This window comes from Ruditapes philippinarum, unplaced genomic scaffold (genome assembly GCF_026571515.1).
Source record: "Ruditapes philippinarum isolate M1 unplaced genomic scaffold, ASM2657151v2 ctg910_1_1_1_1, whole genome shotgun sequence".
In the NCBI taxonomy this organism is placed as follows: Eukaryota; Metazoa; Mollusca; class Bivalvia; order Venerida; family Veneridae; genus Ruditapes; species Ruditapes philippinarum.
In genome coordinates, this window is record NW_026863552.1 from 124,862 (window position 1) to 142,080 (window position 17,219).

Below are 17,219 nucleotides of genomic sequence, written 5' to 3' on the forward strand. Positions count from 1 at the left end.
TTTTTCTCAAAATGTAGATAATGTTTATCATTTATTTAATCGTGAAAACATTTTGAAAGGGAATTTTGTTTAAACCTATTCTTTTTTTTGACGGGCCCTACACTCAAACTTAAATTTAAAACGCCCCGGCAAAAAACCCTTTTTCAGTGCCCAAATGTCGTGCAGCCCGGAATATCTATTTTGAGGGAACTTTTAATTTTTATTTTTGTAATGGGGTGGGGCCTTTTCATTTCCAAAAAGTAGTTGTTTTTTAAATAAGTTTGAAAATCATTTAGCTCCACTTTTCAGAGAAAGGGAATATATATGTTTTCTATTTCCCCTTTTTTTTTTAATTCTTTCCTTTTGCTGATTTTTCCCAAAATGCAACTTTTCAAAAAAACTTGGGGAAACCCATGCATAAAATGTAGTAATATTATATAAAAGGTAAAGGGTAAACCAATGTTTTGTACTGGTTAAAAGGTTTTTCTGTTATAAAAATTTTCTTGGTCATTTTAAATTACGAATGTCACTGGCCATTCTAACATAACATGTAAAGGATAGTTTTTTTAACTTTCTAGTTAAATTGCTAAGATATTCATGCAATTTCTGTTTAATCATATTTCACGAAAACATTACACTCGTTTAGATCTCATTACATTTTCTTTGTGAACGTCGTACCACATCAGGATTTACACAAGACAACGAGACTTCGTCTTGTCAAGCATATCCGAGTCAAGCGTGAAACAAGTTACTACTCTTTTTCGATTGTTGCTTTTCGTTATTAACCTCTTTGAAAATTTAATGAATTACGCCAAAGCGCGGGAAACAGTAATGCTTAGTTAATTACATTTCATTTACTAGCTTCTGTTTTTATTTTATCCATCCGAGATACTAATTTAACATGGTATCGAGCCAAATACACTTGACAAATCAAATAAGTGTGCATGTATAAATGGTCTCATATTTGCGTCAACTTTGGTACGATCATGCTGCAAATTTCAATAAATACATTTGAGAAACATCATATGATATTCCATTTATTAAATTTCATAAGAAACACAAATTTAATAAGCATGTCCAATAAGTGATAGTGCGTTATAACTCAATGTCGCAAAATAGATATATCATTGAAATTATTCTAATATCATGTGCCCACACTGACGGAAGCCTTGTGGCATTGAACTGCCTTTATAGGGTGTGTGAGCTAAAGCATAATTATAAGATTGCATAATGTCACAAAGAGTTCCGTTTAAAGATTCTGTAATTAAATAACAAAATATAATTGTGTATAAAAACACCTTTTAAAGGGTATTCTAAATCCAGTTGTAGTAAAACGATTTCAAATTAATTCTTGCAAGTAAATTAAAACAAGAGGGCCATGATGGCCCTGAAATCGCTGACCTGTATATAGGCCCCCGGGGCGGGGCCAATTTTAACCCAGGAGCTTTTATTTGAACAAACTTGGTAGACACCAATTTGAAGATGTTTCATGATAAATATCTTAGCTCTAGCTGTAAGAAGATTTTTTTTTAAAGTTTTTACTATACACATATAGGGAAAAGCAAAACCCCAATTTTGTCCCCAGGACTTTTATTTGAACAAACTTGGTAGTCACTCACTCATGCTTAATATCTAAATTCTAGCTCTTTGGGTTTTTAAAATAAGATTTTTTTAAGTTTTTACTTAAACATAATTATAAGGAAAATCAATGATCCCCGGGGCGGGGCCAATTTAAACCCACGGGCCCTTATTTGAACAAAATGTGTAGACACCCATTAGAAGATGTTTCATGCTAAATATCTTAGCTCTAGCTCTTAGGGTTTTTTAAAAGAAGATTTTTTTAAGTTTTTTACTATATACATTAAAGGAAAATCAATGATCCGCGGGGCGGGGCCAATTTTAACCCCAGGGCCCTTATTTGAACAAACTTGGTAGACACCCACTAGAAAAAGTTTCATGCTTAATATCTAAGCTCTAGCTATTTGGGCTTTTTTTAAAAGAAGGTTTTTTTGAAGTTTTTACAATATAAAAATAAGAAAGTAATGACCCCCAGAGCGGGGCCAATTTTACCCCAGGGCATTTATTTGTACAACCTTGGTAGACACTGATTAGATTGGTTCATGCCAAATTTTAAAAGCCGGTCTTTCGGGTTTTCTAAAAAAAAAGATGTTTTTAAGTTTTTTTCTTTTCGGTTGCAACCAGAGTTCTGCTTAGAATTAAATTTTCTTTGAACAATTTCTAAAGTTGCGTACCAAAATTTCCTTGAAGTTTGAATGAAATTGGGTTTAGTGGTTTATGAGGAGATGTCGTTTAAAGAAAGTTTCGACAGGACGAAAAACGATCACAAAAGCTCACCATGTCATTTGTGACAGGTGAGCCTTAAAAAATTTAATAACAGGATGTTTGGTAAGGATTTCAAACCAGAAGACCTTCAGATCGGTAAGTCTGACACTTGACCAAACAAACCTCACTTGACAGGTGAAGTTAGCCCAAATTACTATTATTTCCTGGATTGGCCAGTTTTATTCAAATGCCCCTTTACAAAATTAATGAAGTTTGCCGGTTTAATATCACCTTGGGAGCAATACCCGGTCTCCTTAAATAAAATTATTGAAATTTCCAGCTGAAAGAGTCAAATATTGAACTACATTATAAGATATTTTCCACATTATAAAGATTTGGTGTTTTATTCTTTAATTTATGGTTATTCTTCTTTCAATCAGCTTTCAGGGCTATACTTTTCAAAAATTGTACATAGCGTATGTGAACTGCATGTAAAACAGCTAATATTGGAAATTCTGTTGCTAAAAAACGTTAATGTATTTCCCATATAAATTTATTTAGTGATAACAGATAAAATTTGTATATTTTAAGCTATGGGAAATTGTAAAAAGGAAATACCGCAATGCGGATGCAACCAGGTTTCAGCAAAATAAATTTCAAGAATTTGTATGAAGGGGCATTTTTTTTTGAAATTGAACTTTTAGGAGGAAAAATTATTGGGCTTTTTTTAATATTCCCCCAAAACAAAAATGAAAATTTGAAAAAATTTTATGTTGTTCTATTCGCCCCTTTTTTTTCCAAATATTTTTAGAAAGGTTTAAACAGTATTTATTTTTGCTTACAATTTTTGCATTTTTGCGTTTCTTGTCATTTTCTTTTGTCAACAAGATTGGGCAGTGTGGTGTTTTCGATATCAAGAAAAGTAATGTTCACCATTTTTAAAAAAAATAATTGAAAAGGATGTCTTGGAAGAAACATGGGGAATTAAGTTGAGCGCCAGGGCACTTGATGACAAAGCTTTGTGAAAGTTTTCAAAATCCTTGAGAAATGTTAGGAGAAGTTGCCAACGGTTAAAAATTGTTCACATATTATTCTGTATAAGGAAAAAAATATACAAAGGGAATAATTCGCGTCAAATATTATCCAATCACAAAACCCCGACAATAGTGCCAGGCATTTGATAAACAAAGCTTCTAAGAAAGTTTGGCAAAATCCGTTTGCAGAAATGTAGGGGAGTTGAGACAGAAGAAATTGTTCTCTATATTTTGTAATAAGGAAAAAATATACAAAGGGCCAATTTAAAGGTCAAATATTACCCAATTGCAAAACCCTGGCAATATGTGACCAGGGCAACTGATGACAAAGGCTTTTGAGAAAGTTTTGGTCAAAAAATCCGTTGAGAAATGTAGGAGAGTTGCGCACAGAAGAAATTGTTCACTATTATTTTATATAAGGAAAAAAAAAAGGGGCCATAATTAGGTCAAATATTATCTAACGCAAAACCCCGACAATATGCGCCCAGGGACACTTTGGGATGAAAAGCTTCGGTGAAAAGTTTGGTTCAAAATTCCGTTTGAGAAAGTTAGGAGGAGTTGGCCGAAAAATTGAGTTTACACCCGCCCCCCGTCCGCCCGCCCGCCCGCCCGACATACCTCAATCTAAAAACTAGTTTTTTCCTTTCGGAAAAACCTGGTTAAATACTGGGACAAGTAAACTAGATCATGCTGATTTATCTTAAATGAAAGTAGGATGTTTACAAAATTCAATGCATGTTCAGTTTATCACAAGGTAAAGGGACAAAAGTCAAAAAAAAAAGTTAAAAAGTGATTTTAATTTTTAAATTTTTCTTTTTTTGGGATATTTGGCCCTTCTCTTCTAAAGGGTTTATAATAAATTTTGCCGGGATTTAAAGGGGAAAAATTGGATCCAAAAAAAAAAAACCCCTGGGGGGAATAATTTTCAGAAAAAGAACTTTATAAAAATTTTCTTTAATATTTTATCCCAAAATAAAAATTTGGCCTACTTTAAAATTTTAAATTCCAAGGGGATTATACAAAGTAACATTAACCCAAAACAAAGAATCAAACAGTTAGAAATGGGAAAAACAAATTGTACCCTTTATCAAATTTTTATAAAGTACCCAAATTTCACAAAAAATTTTGGGCCCCTCTATGAAAACTTAGTATGAAATTTTTTTTAAACTAAAAAATCAAAAAACATTATTTTTTTTTTTATTTTTCAAAATTTTCATTTTTTTTAAACAAAAATTTGAAACATCAGCAAAACATTTTCTCTTACAATGCAAACTGAAAATTGAAAAGCTTTTTTATTTGGTAGATTTAAACATTTTATAAAATATCACATTTAACTAACCAGACTTTTTATTTAGTTCACAGAATGTAAAATATCATATAGCTTCATATACCCTGTCAGATGGGAAATATTATATGATACATTGTTTTGGCAGATTGTATGCATGAATAACTTAACATTACAATTTCTTATGCAAAATACAAAACTGAAACATGTAAGTATTTATAAAACATCTATGACAGTCCGTGAAAAAACAGCATTATTTAACATCTATAGTGACAAACAAACAACATTGATTTCATCTAATCTACATAATCTTATACAATGTTATAACAACAAACTTAACAGCTAAAACTAAACTAGAACTATCACTGATGGTGATTTACATGCAAACAAGCTGTTATTCCAAAAACAAGAGCCACCACACACAGTTACCCAATATAACAAGAGCTCCACATAGGCAGGGCAAGTATAGCTCTATGGCAAATTTACAAGAATAGACAATTATGAACCTTAAAGAAATATAGCAAATTAACTGATGTAAATGGCTCATAATTTTCCCATCAATTGTAAAAGAAAAATATAGTCTAATTTTTTTTTAGGTAACAAGTTAACATCTTGATAATTAAGATAATTGAACATTATCACTTGTTTTTATTTTGAATAAAAAGATTAGTTAAATCAAGCTGATGTTTTGATATAACATACTTGCTTGCCAAATATAAACACATTCAGTGAAATCCTTTCATAGTTATTCTGTGGATATACCAATAATCACAGAGAACAAGAGCTGTCGGTAGGACAGCATGCTCGACTATTCTTAGTGCTTGATAGTAAAAAAAATGCCTGATACAGTTACCTCCTCCTGTTTACAGGTTGGGGTCATGATGGTGAACAAGTGTGCAAAGTTTCAAAGCCATATGTCAATGGACTTTGAAAATATTTGAACTATTACAAAAACTTTAACGTAAATTCTAAGTCGAAAAAGGGGCATAATTCTGTCAAAATGCTTGATAGAGTTACCTCCTCCTGTTTACAGGTTGGGTCATGATGTTGAACAAGTGTGCAAAGTTTCAAAGCCATATGTCAATGGACTTTGAAAATATTTGAACTATTACAAAAACTTTAACGTAAATTCTAAGTCGAAAATGGGCATAATTCTGTCAAAAATGCTTAATAGAGTTACCTCCTGCTGTCTACAGGTTGGGGTCATGATTTGAACAAGTGTGCAAAGTTTCAAAGCCATATGTCAATGGACTTTGAAAATATTTGAAACTATTACAAAAACTTTAACGTAAATCTAAGTCGAAAAAAGGGCATAACTTCTGGTCAAAATCTTGATAGAGTTACCTCCTCCTGTCTACAGGTTGGGGTCATGTGGTGAACAAGTGTGCAAAGTTTCAAAGCCATATGTCAATGGACTTTGAAAATATTTGAACTATTACAAAAACTTTAACATAAGTGGTTACGCCGACGCCGACGCTCGAGTGACTGCAATAGCTCTACTTATTCTTATCTAATAGTCGAGCTAAAAATTACTGAAAGTCAAATAATGAGTTGACTGCAATGAAAATCAAACATAACTTATGATGTAATACAACATCCTTGCATGCCAAATATAAACAAAATCAGTGTAATCCTTCAAAAGTTATTCTGCAGAAACCAATAATTTCAATTAAAAAATTGCTTTAAAAGGGGCATAACTTTATTCATAAAGAGTTTATTGCAGAGTAATTTGAACTTGACTTGTGTTTTGATAAACATACTTACACACCAAATATATACATAACCACTGAAATCCTTCAAAAGTAATTCTGTGGAAATCAATAATTTTATTTAAAACAAGAGCCATGGTCAGATGGGACCTCTCTCAACACATTACAGAAGGAATATTTCAGTACAGAATACTAGACAACAGCACTTGAACAAATTACAATTACAATTTTATTGACCTTGACTGTAAATTTTCAAAGTTCAAAAATGGCTATAATCTACATTTGTAACACCAATCAAAGGCATTAATACATATAAATATCCAAGGAAAATAGCTTTGTTGGTCAAACTAGCTAATCAGTCAAAAATAATTATTTATTTCACACCTTATAAAATATAATTTCTTATAAATATAACTTCCAAACTCTCAGTGTTGCACCACTTGATGTTCTAATAGAAATTATTATTGTATCCAATCTTTTCCTTTCCATATTTCGAATAGTTCACATCAAATACATATCATACCCTATATAGACTCAAATTCATTGCCAAAGCCCAAAATGTTCATATCAAATGCACATGGTATGCCATATAGCCTCGTTTTCATCATCTGACTTGGTCCAAAAATCTATATCAAATGCAAATCACACTTCATTTGGTCTTTTCATTTTTAGAATCCAAAAGTCCATATAAAATCTTTAATGTGCTTGAAATAACAAAGTTTTGTCAAAATGTCAAACAAAACCTGTCTGATCAATAAAATAAACATAGAAAAGGGGGCATAATTCTGCAAATGTGCTTAGCTAACTTACCTGCCTTGGATAGTCAACAAATATTTAAAGTTTGAAGTGAATACTTTTTTGAGAAACAGGCAAATATTCTCATTAAACAAGGGAGTCATTGCCTGAAAGTGCTCACTTGAGGACAGGCTGTTATTTGTGTAAAAGCAGTGAAAGCTAGTTTTTATTAAAGAATTTGAATGTTGTCCATTAGACCATACTCCATGCAAAATACATTTTTCACTAAGTCAATATTTAGGTCATCTAATATAAAGATTTGAAAGCTATATAACTGATCCAATAAAATTCTGTGTTGTACTCAACAATGTATGATAACCTCATGGTACTATAATAATGGAGCCAATAATTAAGAGTGAAATAAAGCATATATGGCAGAAAGCAGAATTTAAAGTCTATCTCAATAATTTAGATCCTCCTGAACATAAAAATGAGCTACCAATGTGTACGCTTTGCAATGTTATAATTTCTTTCATATTGTACAGTTGTTAGGTATGGTACGATATGTAAACATATCGTACAGTTGTTAGGTATGGTACGATATATAAACATATCATACAGTTGTTAGATATGGTACAATATATAAACATATTGTACAGTTGTTAGGTATGGTACAATATATAAACATATCGTACAGTTGTTAGGTATTGTACGATATATAAACATATCGTACAGTTGTTAGGTATGGTACGATATATAAACATATCGTACAGTTGTTAGGTATGGTATGATATATAACCATATTGTACAGTTGTTAGGTATAGTACGATATATAAACATATCGTACAGTTGTTAGGTATGGTATGATATATAAACATATCGTACAGTTGTTAGGTATGGTACAATATATAAACATATCATACAGTTGTTAGGTATGGTACGATATATAAACATATCGTACAGTTGTTAGGTATGGTACGATATATAAACATATCATACAGTTGTTAGGTATGGTACGATATATAAACATATTGTACAGTTGTTAGGTATTGTACGATATATAAACATATCGTACAGTTGTTAGGTATGGTATGATATATAAACATATCGTACAGTTGTTAGGTATTGTACGATATATAACCATATCGTACAGTTGTTAGGTATGGTACGATATATCAACATATCGTACAGTTGTTAGGTATGGTATGATATATAAACCTATCGTACAGTTGTTAGGTATGGTACAATATATAAATCTTGTTGGTATGTTTTAATAAAATCGTACATTTTAAATAAAATAAAATTAACAATTTGTACATTTTAATTTTCGTATATCTACATAAGTTTTTAGTTTTAAACATAAAAATTTTGTCATTTTTAGGTATGTAATATATCTTTTAATTTTTGGGGTTGGTTATATTAACATATTGAATGTTGAAAATGGGTAGTATATAAAAATATTTTAAAATTGTTGTTTTGAAATTTTAAAAAATTTGAAAGGGGAAAATATTATTTATGTGAGATGTTTTACTAAATGCATTTTTATAAAAGTAAAAGTAAAAAACCAAAAAATTTTTTTTTGGGAAAAAACATTATAAAATTTTTTAAAACTTTTTTTAGACAGATTTTATTTTAAATTGAAATATGAAACTATATGTGTTGTACACATGGATTTTTTTAATTAATTGTCACCCTGAATTGTTTTGACCCATATATGCCTTCAATTGATATGTATTTAGTTAAAACATTTTGATATAATTAAGCTCAGGGCATTTAGTTTCACACAATAGTTTGCTATACAATATAAAAGTGTGTATCGATGTAGTGACCCTTAGGTGTGGTCAATTTTGACAATATGGCATGATTAATGTAACAAGAAGATGCTTAGTAACATGCTTAATGATTAAGCACTGAAGTTTCTGGGAAGAAATTTTTATAACTTGTTTACTATATAGGTCTATGTAAACTAAGTGACAATCAAGAATGGGACAATTTTTACCACAGGTAACAATTTTTCTTTCTTTCTATTTTTTGGTAGTGGTGCACAGAGCAATGCAACAAGAAGACCTAATATGTTTTCCTATATAAGTCTATATACACTAAGTGAACCTAGGATAGGGCCAATTGTCATGATTTATGTAACTTTTGTACAGGACCATAATATGCTACATGCCAAACATAAGTTTTTGGCATTGTAATGTGAAGTCTTGTCAAATTCAACATTGTGTTGTAGGAGATGTTGCAATTTTCTTAGGGGAGCAGATAATTTGCTAAATAAAAAGATGTTGTCATTGCAAAAATACAAGAAAGTTTAACATGTCAATCACTTTAACAATGAGATACATTTTCATTGACAACTGACCCTCAATCAGTTTCTTTACCATTAATAAATCATATCCTTAAAGGAACTTCACTGAGGTACAAATGCCTAAAATATGAAATTTTTATTTCTTATATAGATCAGCAGGTGATGCATAAAAAACTGAAAGATGCAAAGATAATTAAGAAGTTTACTTTTAACAAGTATCATATGCTTGTTATCTCAACCCAATTTCACCAAAAAGCATTGCAATGTTTGCCAATTTTTGGTAAATTTTCACAATTAGAATAAATGGATTAAGCAAATGATCTGAAATTTTGCACACAAGTTATTGGTATAAACCTACATCAAGTGGAACTTAAAATTCGAAAAAAATATTCCTTTCATGACAAAAAAAATCTCAGTGAAGCCCCCTATGAAAATAGATTTCCATGACAATTCTCAGTAAAGAAATACTTAACAAGGCCTAACAAACAATCTAAATTTTAAAGCAATCATTTCTTTCTACAAATAATAATGACAGACTACTTGATGTGAGTAGTTATGATGTACCCGCTTCATAATATTATACTGCTGGCTGTACATCATCAACATCACTAGCATGACCTGTATATCACTGTACTAGAGACATAGCAGTATAAAATATACAGGTGAACTACCTCACATTGGAGCAAAACTTTTACAGGTAATGTAATAACTCTATAATAAATACATAGTTAGAAAAGCATAGATTGAAGTATTAATAATGCCCAGCACTATGACTAGATTAACCATACATTTTTCATTTGCTTTTCTGCTAAGAGAAGCCAAACTTTCATATTGCTATTTGGTAGCATTTTTAAAGAAAATCAAACTTCATAAATACATTAAATGTTATATCCATACAAATTTCATTAAAACATCATGGTATGTTATCACAAACACTTTAGTATTAGAAACATAACTAAACAAAATCAATAACATAATAAATAACATATCACATCATAGTATAACATTATATCATAGAACAATGTAACATATAGTAGAAACAATGACAATATATCATATATTGAGCTAGTGAAAATAAACAATAATTATTAACTGTTACAATGGTGAAATCTGACACAGCAATCACCGCAGTATAAAGCTGGGCTTGCTGACCAATTTTCACAAGAATTCTTTCAATAACCATAAATATAAAACACCTAGCTGGAGATCACACTGGAATTTTTCATATTGATAATTTTTCATATTTACAAAAGTTTTGTAAAGGGTCATTTAGAATAATTCCTATGAATTTTTGAGGCTCAGTAGATAATTGTATTGTTTAAAGAATATGTGGATAAAGAAGGCCGATAGACACGATGCCATCACGAAAGCTCACCTCTGTGTACTTTGTTCTCAATGAGTTAAAAATCCAACAAAACGCTATAATATGACCTTAAAAGCCAAGTTCATGTCCAAGTCAAAGTAAGTCAGGTCTACTTAAAGGACAAACAAATTACTGTTTTCAAATACCAAGAAAATACAAAAAAGTAAAATAACTAAGTTATAGCAATCCAAAAAAAAGCTGTATTTGAAATCTTGACATGTCTGTAAACTCAGCCATTAATCTTGTCTATTTATTTTCAACAATGTTTTATTTGTTCAAAAGTATCAGCATTGAGCAAGTAACATTTAAATTTGAAATAAAATGATGAAAACCACCTATCCTCTATTTCAAATGTAATACTAAATTACCAGTTTAACAAACACTACTCTTTTTATCAATGTTTATAGTAAGGTTTATATATCAAAGTTTTTATAAAATATTTTCATGGGGCTAAATGCAAACAAGGCTTTATGTTTCAACTCACTGCAAAAGATTATGATAGATATACCAGGTAGTTAACAACAGATATTTGGTGCCAGGTATTGGATAATGAGAAAATATCAGCACAATAAGTCATTCCTAAAATGATATTCTCAAAATAATCTCCATGGATATTTGTACATGCTTCAACCATTATTTGCAAATAGGCCTTTTACTAAAGTCATATCAACCATTTTTGTTTGTACTCAGTCTGACTCACTAAGTCTATACTAACAGGTAATAGTTTATTGATCACTGCATGTGTTTGGACAACAATATAAATCAGTATATGTATTGTGATTTCATTCTCCCTATCAGTCACAACAAGTAAGAATATCAATATTTCTGGTGACAAACCATTTCCTCCATTATTGAAAGCTGCATATTTCTGCACAAGTTGAAAACATTTTTTAAAACTCAAGTTTTTCTTACCAACTTAGGGTAACATTTTACAATGGATTGCTGTAGGTCATAATATTAAATTAAATAAACTAATTTTATTTTCAGAAAATGTAAATTAAACAAATTTTTGCATAGCTATCAGATTCTAAGAAAATCATTCTAACATGCTTGACACTTCACACTTGAACTCAACATGTCCAAGTTAATCACAGAATTAACATGTACGACATAGAAATATTCAAGTTACAAAATATGAACGAGATACTTTATAGACATGCAGATTTTTGTCTTCATATTTACATTGATATTATTTTAACCTAGCTTTCCTTATTAAATGACATATCGTGCCAACAGTAAACATAAATACACACTGTGTTAATGTAGTCATATCATACAGGTAACACACACTGGTTGAAATAGAAACAGGAGTCACCATCTGGTAGGGGGGGACCTTGCTCAACTTTTTCTTACTTCTTACGTCAAACATGTTGCAGAAGGAATATTACAGTAAGCAAATTTTTAAAAACAAGAGGGCCATGATGGCCCTGGGGTCCCTCACCTGTACATAGGCCCCCAGGGCGGGGCCAGTTTAAACCAAAGGGCTTTTACTTGAACAAACTTGGAAGACACCCATTAGAAGATGTTTCATGATGTTAAGTTTTGACTATACACAAATAATGAAAAACAATAACTTTTGCCCCCCCTCCCCCCTCCCCCTGGCAGGGCCAATTTTAACCCAAGGGCTTTTATTTGAACAAACTTGGTAGACACCAATTAGAACATGTTTCATGCTAAATATCTTAGCTCTAGCTCTTTGTGTTCTTTAAAAGAAGATTTTTAAGTTTTTAATTACTATATGCAATATAGGGAAAATCAATGACCCCCTAGGGCGGGGCCAATTTTGACCCAAGGGCTTTTATTTGAACAAACTTGGTAGACACTGATTAGAAGATGTTTCATGCTTAATATCTTAGCTCTACCTCTTTGGGTTCTTTAAGAGAAATTTTTTTAAGTTTTTACTATGTGCATATAGGGAAAATCAATGACCCCCTGGGGCGGGGCCAATTTTGACCCCAGGGCTTTTATTTGAACAAACTTGGTAGACATCAATTAGAACATGTTTCATGCCAAATATCTAAGCTCTAGCTCTTTGGGTTTTTAGAAGAAGATTTTTTTAAGTTTTTACTATATGCATATAAGGAAAATCAATGACCCCCTGGGGCAGGGCCAATTTTGACCCCAGGGCTTTGATTTGAACAATCTTGGTAGACACTCATTAGAAGATGTTTCATGCTTAATATCTTAGGTCTAGCTCTTTGGGTTCTTTAAAAGAAGATTTTTTTAAGTTTTTACTATATGCATATAGGGAAAATCAATGACCCCCTGGGGCGGGGCCAATTTTGACCCCAGGGCTTTTATTTGAACAATCTTCGTAGACACTCACTAGAAGATGTTTCATGCCAAATATCTAAGCTCTAGCTGTTTGGGTTTTTTAGAAGAAGATGTTTAAAGTTTTTTCTTTTGGTTGCCATGGCAACCAGAGTTCTGCATGGAATGGAATTCTTTGAACAACTTTGTTAAGGCTTCACACAAGGAACATCCCTGTGAAGTTTCATTATGATCTGCCTTATGGTTTCAGAGAAGATGTCATTTGAAAAGTGTGAACGGACAACGGACGACAGACGACGGACGAAGAGTGATCCTAATAGCTCACCCTGAGCATATGCTCAGGTGAGCTAAAAAAACTGAAATTATAAAAATTTGACCGTCAAGTTAATTTACAAGTCAGTGTCAAATTGGGTTTGATCTATTTTAAGACATGGTCCTTCAGGAAGATGTGCTCAAATATGAGAACATCCATTCATAAATAACAAAAGTTATAACCAATTATAGCGAAATTCAATTAATTGACCTTCAAGGTCAAGGTTTATTTTGAGTAATGGCCATAATTAATTTGTTACTCATAAAGGTCTTGTCCTCAGGATTATTGTGTCCAAGTATGGAGACAAGCTATCCATTAATACATTTATAGCCAATTATAGCAAAAATCAAATTGAAGGTCAAGGTCAATTTTTAGTGAATGTCTAGGTTAGTCTGGTCAACTTGAAAGTATTGTCCAAAGGTTGTTTTGAAGGTAATCCATCGAGAAATAAAAAAAAATTATGACCAACATTAAAAGTTTTCGGACAGCAAAGACAACATGACTGTAGCAATAGCTATATTTTTTTTCTTTGAAAAAGTCTAGCTAAAAACTCCCTAAGCACTGATAAAATTGATATGATATAGGAAACACTAGCTATATAAACATCCATCCATAAAAGCTTAACTAAACAATATTCTGCTATTTTCTGCTATGTCTGCTAATTACTTATTTACAATAGTTTCAAAAGTCAAGAATGATTCCCTGCAATAAAAATGGTGCTTTTCAAATTTATGATAATTATTCATAGATTAGATTTTTTAAAACAAAAAAACTATTCTTATGAGGGTTTTAATTACATTAATTACAAAATCTACATGTAAATTGTTCTATCAAATATGTTACAATCCAAAAATGAAGATCTTTTCCAACATAAGAAAATTCCCATTTCTGTCATGATATGATAATCCACGTTGTCTTTTTTTTCCATATTTGAAAACATTCCACCAATCAGACTGTATGCACTGAAGATTCAATGATTGCGTTTGTTTTTATTTCCATCTAATGTATTTGTCTACATCAGAAGATGTCAGGACATTTTGTCCAGTCTTTATCCCAGTATTTCCCTGTATATAACCAGTCTTCTTTCTGTGTAACTGGATGTCTTTCAAGCTTGAACCACCTACAGTAAATGGAGATACATTAACTCTGCAAAATGTAAGTTTCCCCCACTTATCCCAGGTACAACTTGGTAAATATATCATTAATAAATGCAACATGTTTATCACTCTATAGTGAATGCAACTAGAGTTAACACTTAAGGTGATTTATACAAACACCCACAGGGGCAGAAGCAGAACAGGGATAGCTGAGGGGGGGGGGGGGGTAAAAGAAGAGAGAGATAGAAAAAGTGAGATAAATATGTAGAATTATTTTAATTAAACCTGTATATGATCAGTGAAGCGGAACATGCTGGCGATATGCACAACTAGGTATGGTACAGAGGTACTGATCACTACTGTGAAGTTTCATTGAAAACCTACCAGCACTTTGACCTGTAAAAGCCTGACAAGATTTTTCTATTGATAGCTCTGCACTGGCGGCTATTTTGTGCAGCAAAGCTGAACATGCCAGGGATTTGCACAACTATTGATGGTACTTATCACTCCTGTGAAGTTTCATTGAAATCCTGCAATCAGTTTGATTTTTAAAGATCTGATTTTTAAAGTCTATTTAGCTACTGTGACATACAGACTTTAACAATTTTCATAACTTCTGTAGAGAACCACCTAAGATTATTCCTGTAAAGTTTGGTCAAAATCCATCAAGTGGTTTAGAAGGGGAGGGTGTATAAAGAAATTGTGAACAGTGATGAAATACAGACACACTGCTATCACAAAAGCTCGCCTCTGAGCACAAAGTGATCAGGTGTGATATAAAATGAGATTACCATTATTATTTTTGTTATTTAAGGTCATTTAAAGGGCATATAACTTATACATAAGTTTTATTCATACTTTTGGTTAATGTTTTTCTTTTATCACAATACTAAAAATTATGGAATTCTATTTATCATTTGTGTTCTTTTAATGCAGTAAAGAGAGGCTAAATGCATGTAGAGAGGCTAAAATTATGTAAAAAAAAATCACTTTTAAAGAAAATTGGCACAAGTAAAGAAGAAAAATTCAGAAACTGCTCATGACCAATTATTGTAATTTTACACAATCACTCAAATAAAAGTCAAGCATATGAATTGCTGTAGCTCTTTGGGTTTTTTAAAAGGAGATTTTTTAAGTTTTTCCTATATACATTTAAGGAAAAATCAAAGACCCTTCCCCCACCCGGGTCAGGGACAATTTTGACCCCAGGGCTTTTATTTGAACAAACTTGGTAGACACCCACTAGAAGATGTTTCAAGCCAAATATCTAAGCTCTAGCTCTTTGGGTTTTTTGAAAGAAGATTTTTTTAAGCCTTTCTTTGGGTTGCCATGGCAACCGGAGTTCTGTATGGAATTAAATTCTTTGAACAATTTTTAAAGGTGACCACCAAAGGAACATTCCTTTGAAGTTTGGATGAAATTGGCTTAAAGGTTTATGAGGAAATGTTGTTTAAAGTAAAAGATTACGGACAGCCAGATGCTGGACGAATTTGTGATCAAAAAAGCTCACCTTGTCACAGGTGAGCTAAAAAGTGAGTTTTGCATTTATAGCAAAATTCTATTTCCTTCACAAATTATGTGCTCTTTAATAACCATGGCAATTGGCACAATGTTCATACAATGTTTAGATATAAACCAATGTAAAATGAAATAGAACAGTCATTTTAGGATGGAAATGCATCTTTTATAAGTTTTGCCAACTCCTTCAGCAACATATGAGATGGTTGAATTTATGAAGGACAATGAAGCGGGACAAGCAAGTCAATTGATTTCAGCTGGCGATCCAAAGAAATACAACAAATACAAGATCACAGACAGGAAGGGGCGACAAAGATAGAGGCAAATTGTCAGGATGTTAGCAACCTATATGTATACAATGCCAAAAACTCAATTTCAAAATTTTGCTTCAAAAATGTAAATCATAGAAAGAACAGTAATTTTAACATAAAAGCTCCATACTGTGGTGTCCATTCATCCCGTCTTTTCTTTCTCTCCCTTCTTGCAGCTCTTTGTTTCTCCTCTAATCTGTTCTTTTCTTCCCCAGCCAAGTCTGGTAAAAATAATTAAATCTATTGATGTAAGAACTATAATTCACAACAAATACAAAATATAATGAGTTACACATTTGGATATAAATCACTATAAAAGAATTTCATTTCACTTCTTACAAACTTATATAACAATCTGATGATGCAACTCACACAAATTGTTTTGTACTATCTGAAATTTTACCTCTATGTGTGACCTTGACCTTGGCCACAGGGACCTGAATTTTGTTAACATTTGTGCCATGTTCTATTACAATCCCCATAAGAATGTAGAAGTTTTGCTCCGGGCACACATTTGTCAATTAGCTCCAAAGTGTGAACTTTGACCCAGAGACCTGGATCATGTGTGGAGCAATATATCTCATGGTGGTGAACATTTCTATAAAGTAAAAATTCTTCCATGCTTGTAAAATTGGATGCTGCTTGCCAGGGGCACTCCCATAATACATGCTTTTCAAATGTGCATATAACAGCTAAGTTTTATGTGAAAATGCATAAAAAATGAAGTCATTTTGGAGCATTGCAACTCATCTGGCACCCCCTCTTCCCAAATGAAATTTTCAACATGGGTTAAACTAACTGAAACAATGATATGCAAAAATACATAGGTATGTTTAAAGTCATATAGTTTTAACTGAAGAATCGTTGAACTAACCTTTATTGATACATTTACTAACATCTATTTCCACTTATGACAAATTTTTGAGACTCAAATTTCAAATATAGAATGGGTAGTTTGCTTCAAATACTACAGAAAAATTTACTGAATAGTTTACATATTTCTTCCAATATTT

The 17,219-nt window shown here is 31.7% G+C and overlaps 1 protein-coding gene across 2 annotated transcripts in view; it reads right to left on the reverse strand.

The window, feature by feature from the left end:
- Positions 1-13,121: 13,121 nt before the first annotated feature.
- Positions 13,122-17,219, reverse strand: part of LOC132722472 (oxysterol-binding protein-related protein 1-like) — a 76,497-nt gene continuing 72,399 nt past the window's right edge. For both annotated transcript variants that reach the window (XM_060706979.1, XM_060706980.1), the window contains 2 exons: positions 16,337-16,427; positions 13,122-14,400 (listed from right to left, as the gene is read on the reverse strand). In XM_060706979.1, the coding sequence (XP_060562962.1) occupies positions 14,298-14,400; positions 16,337-16,427 (194 nt within the window). In that variant the 3' untranslated portion in view covers positions 13,122-14,297. The remainder of the gene's footprint in view (positions 14,401-16,336; positions 16,428-17,219) is intronic.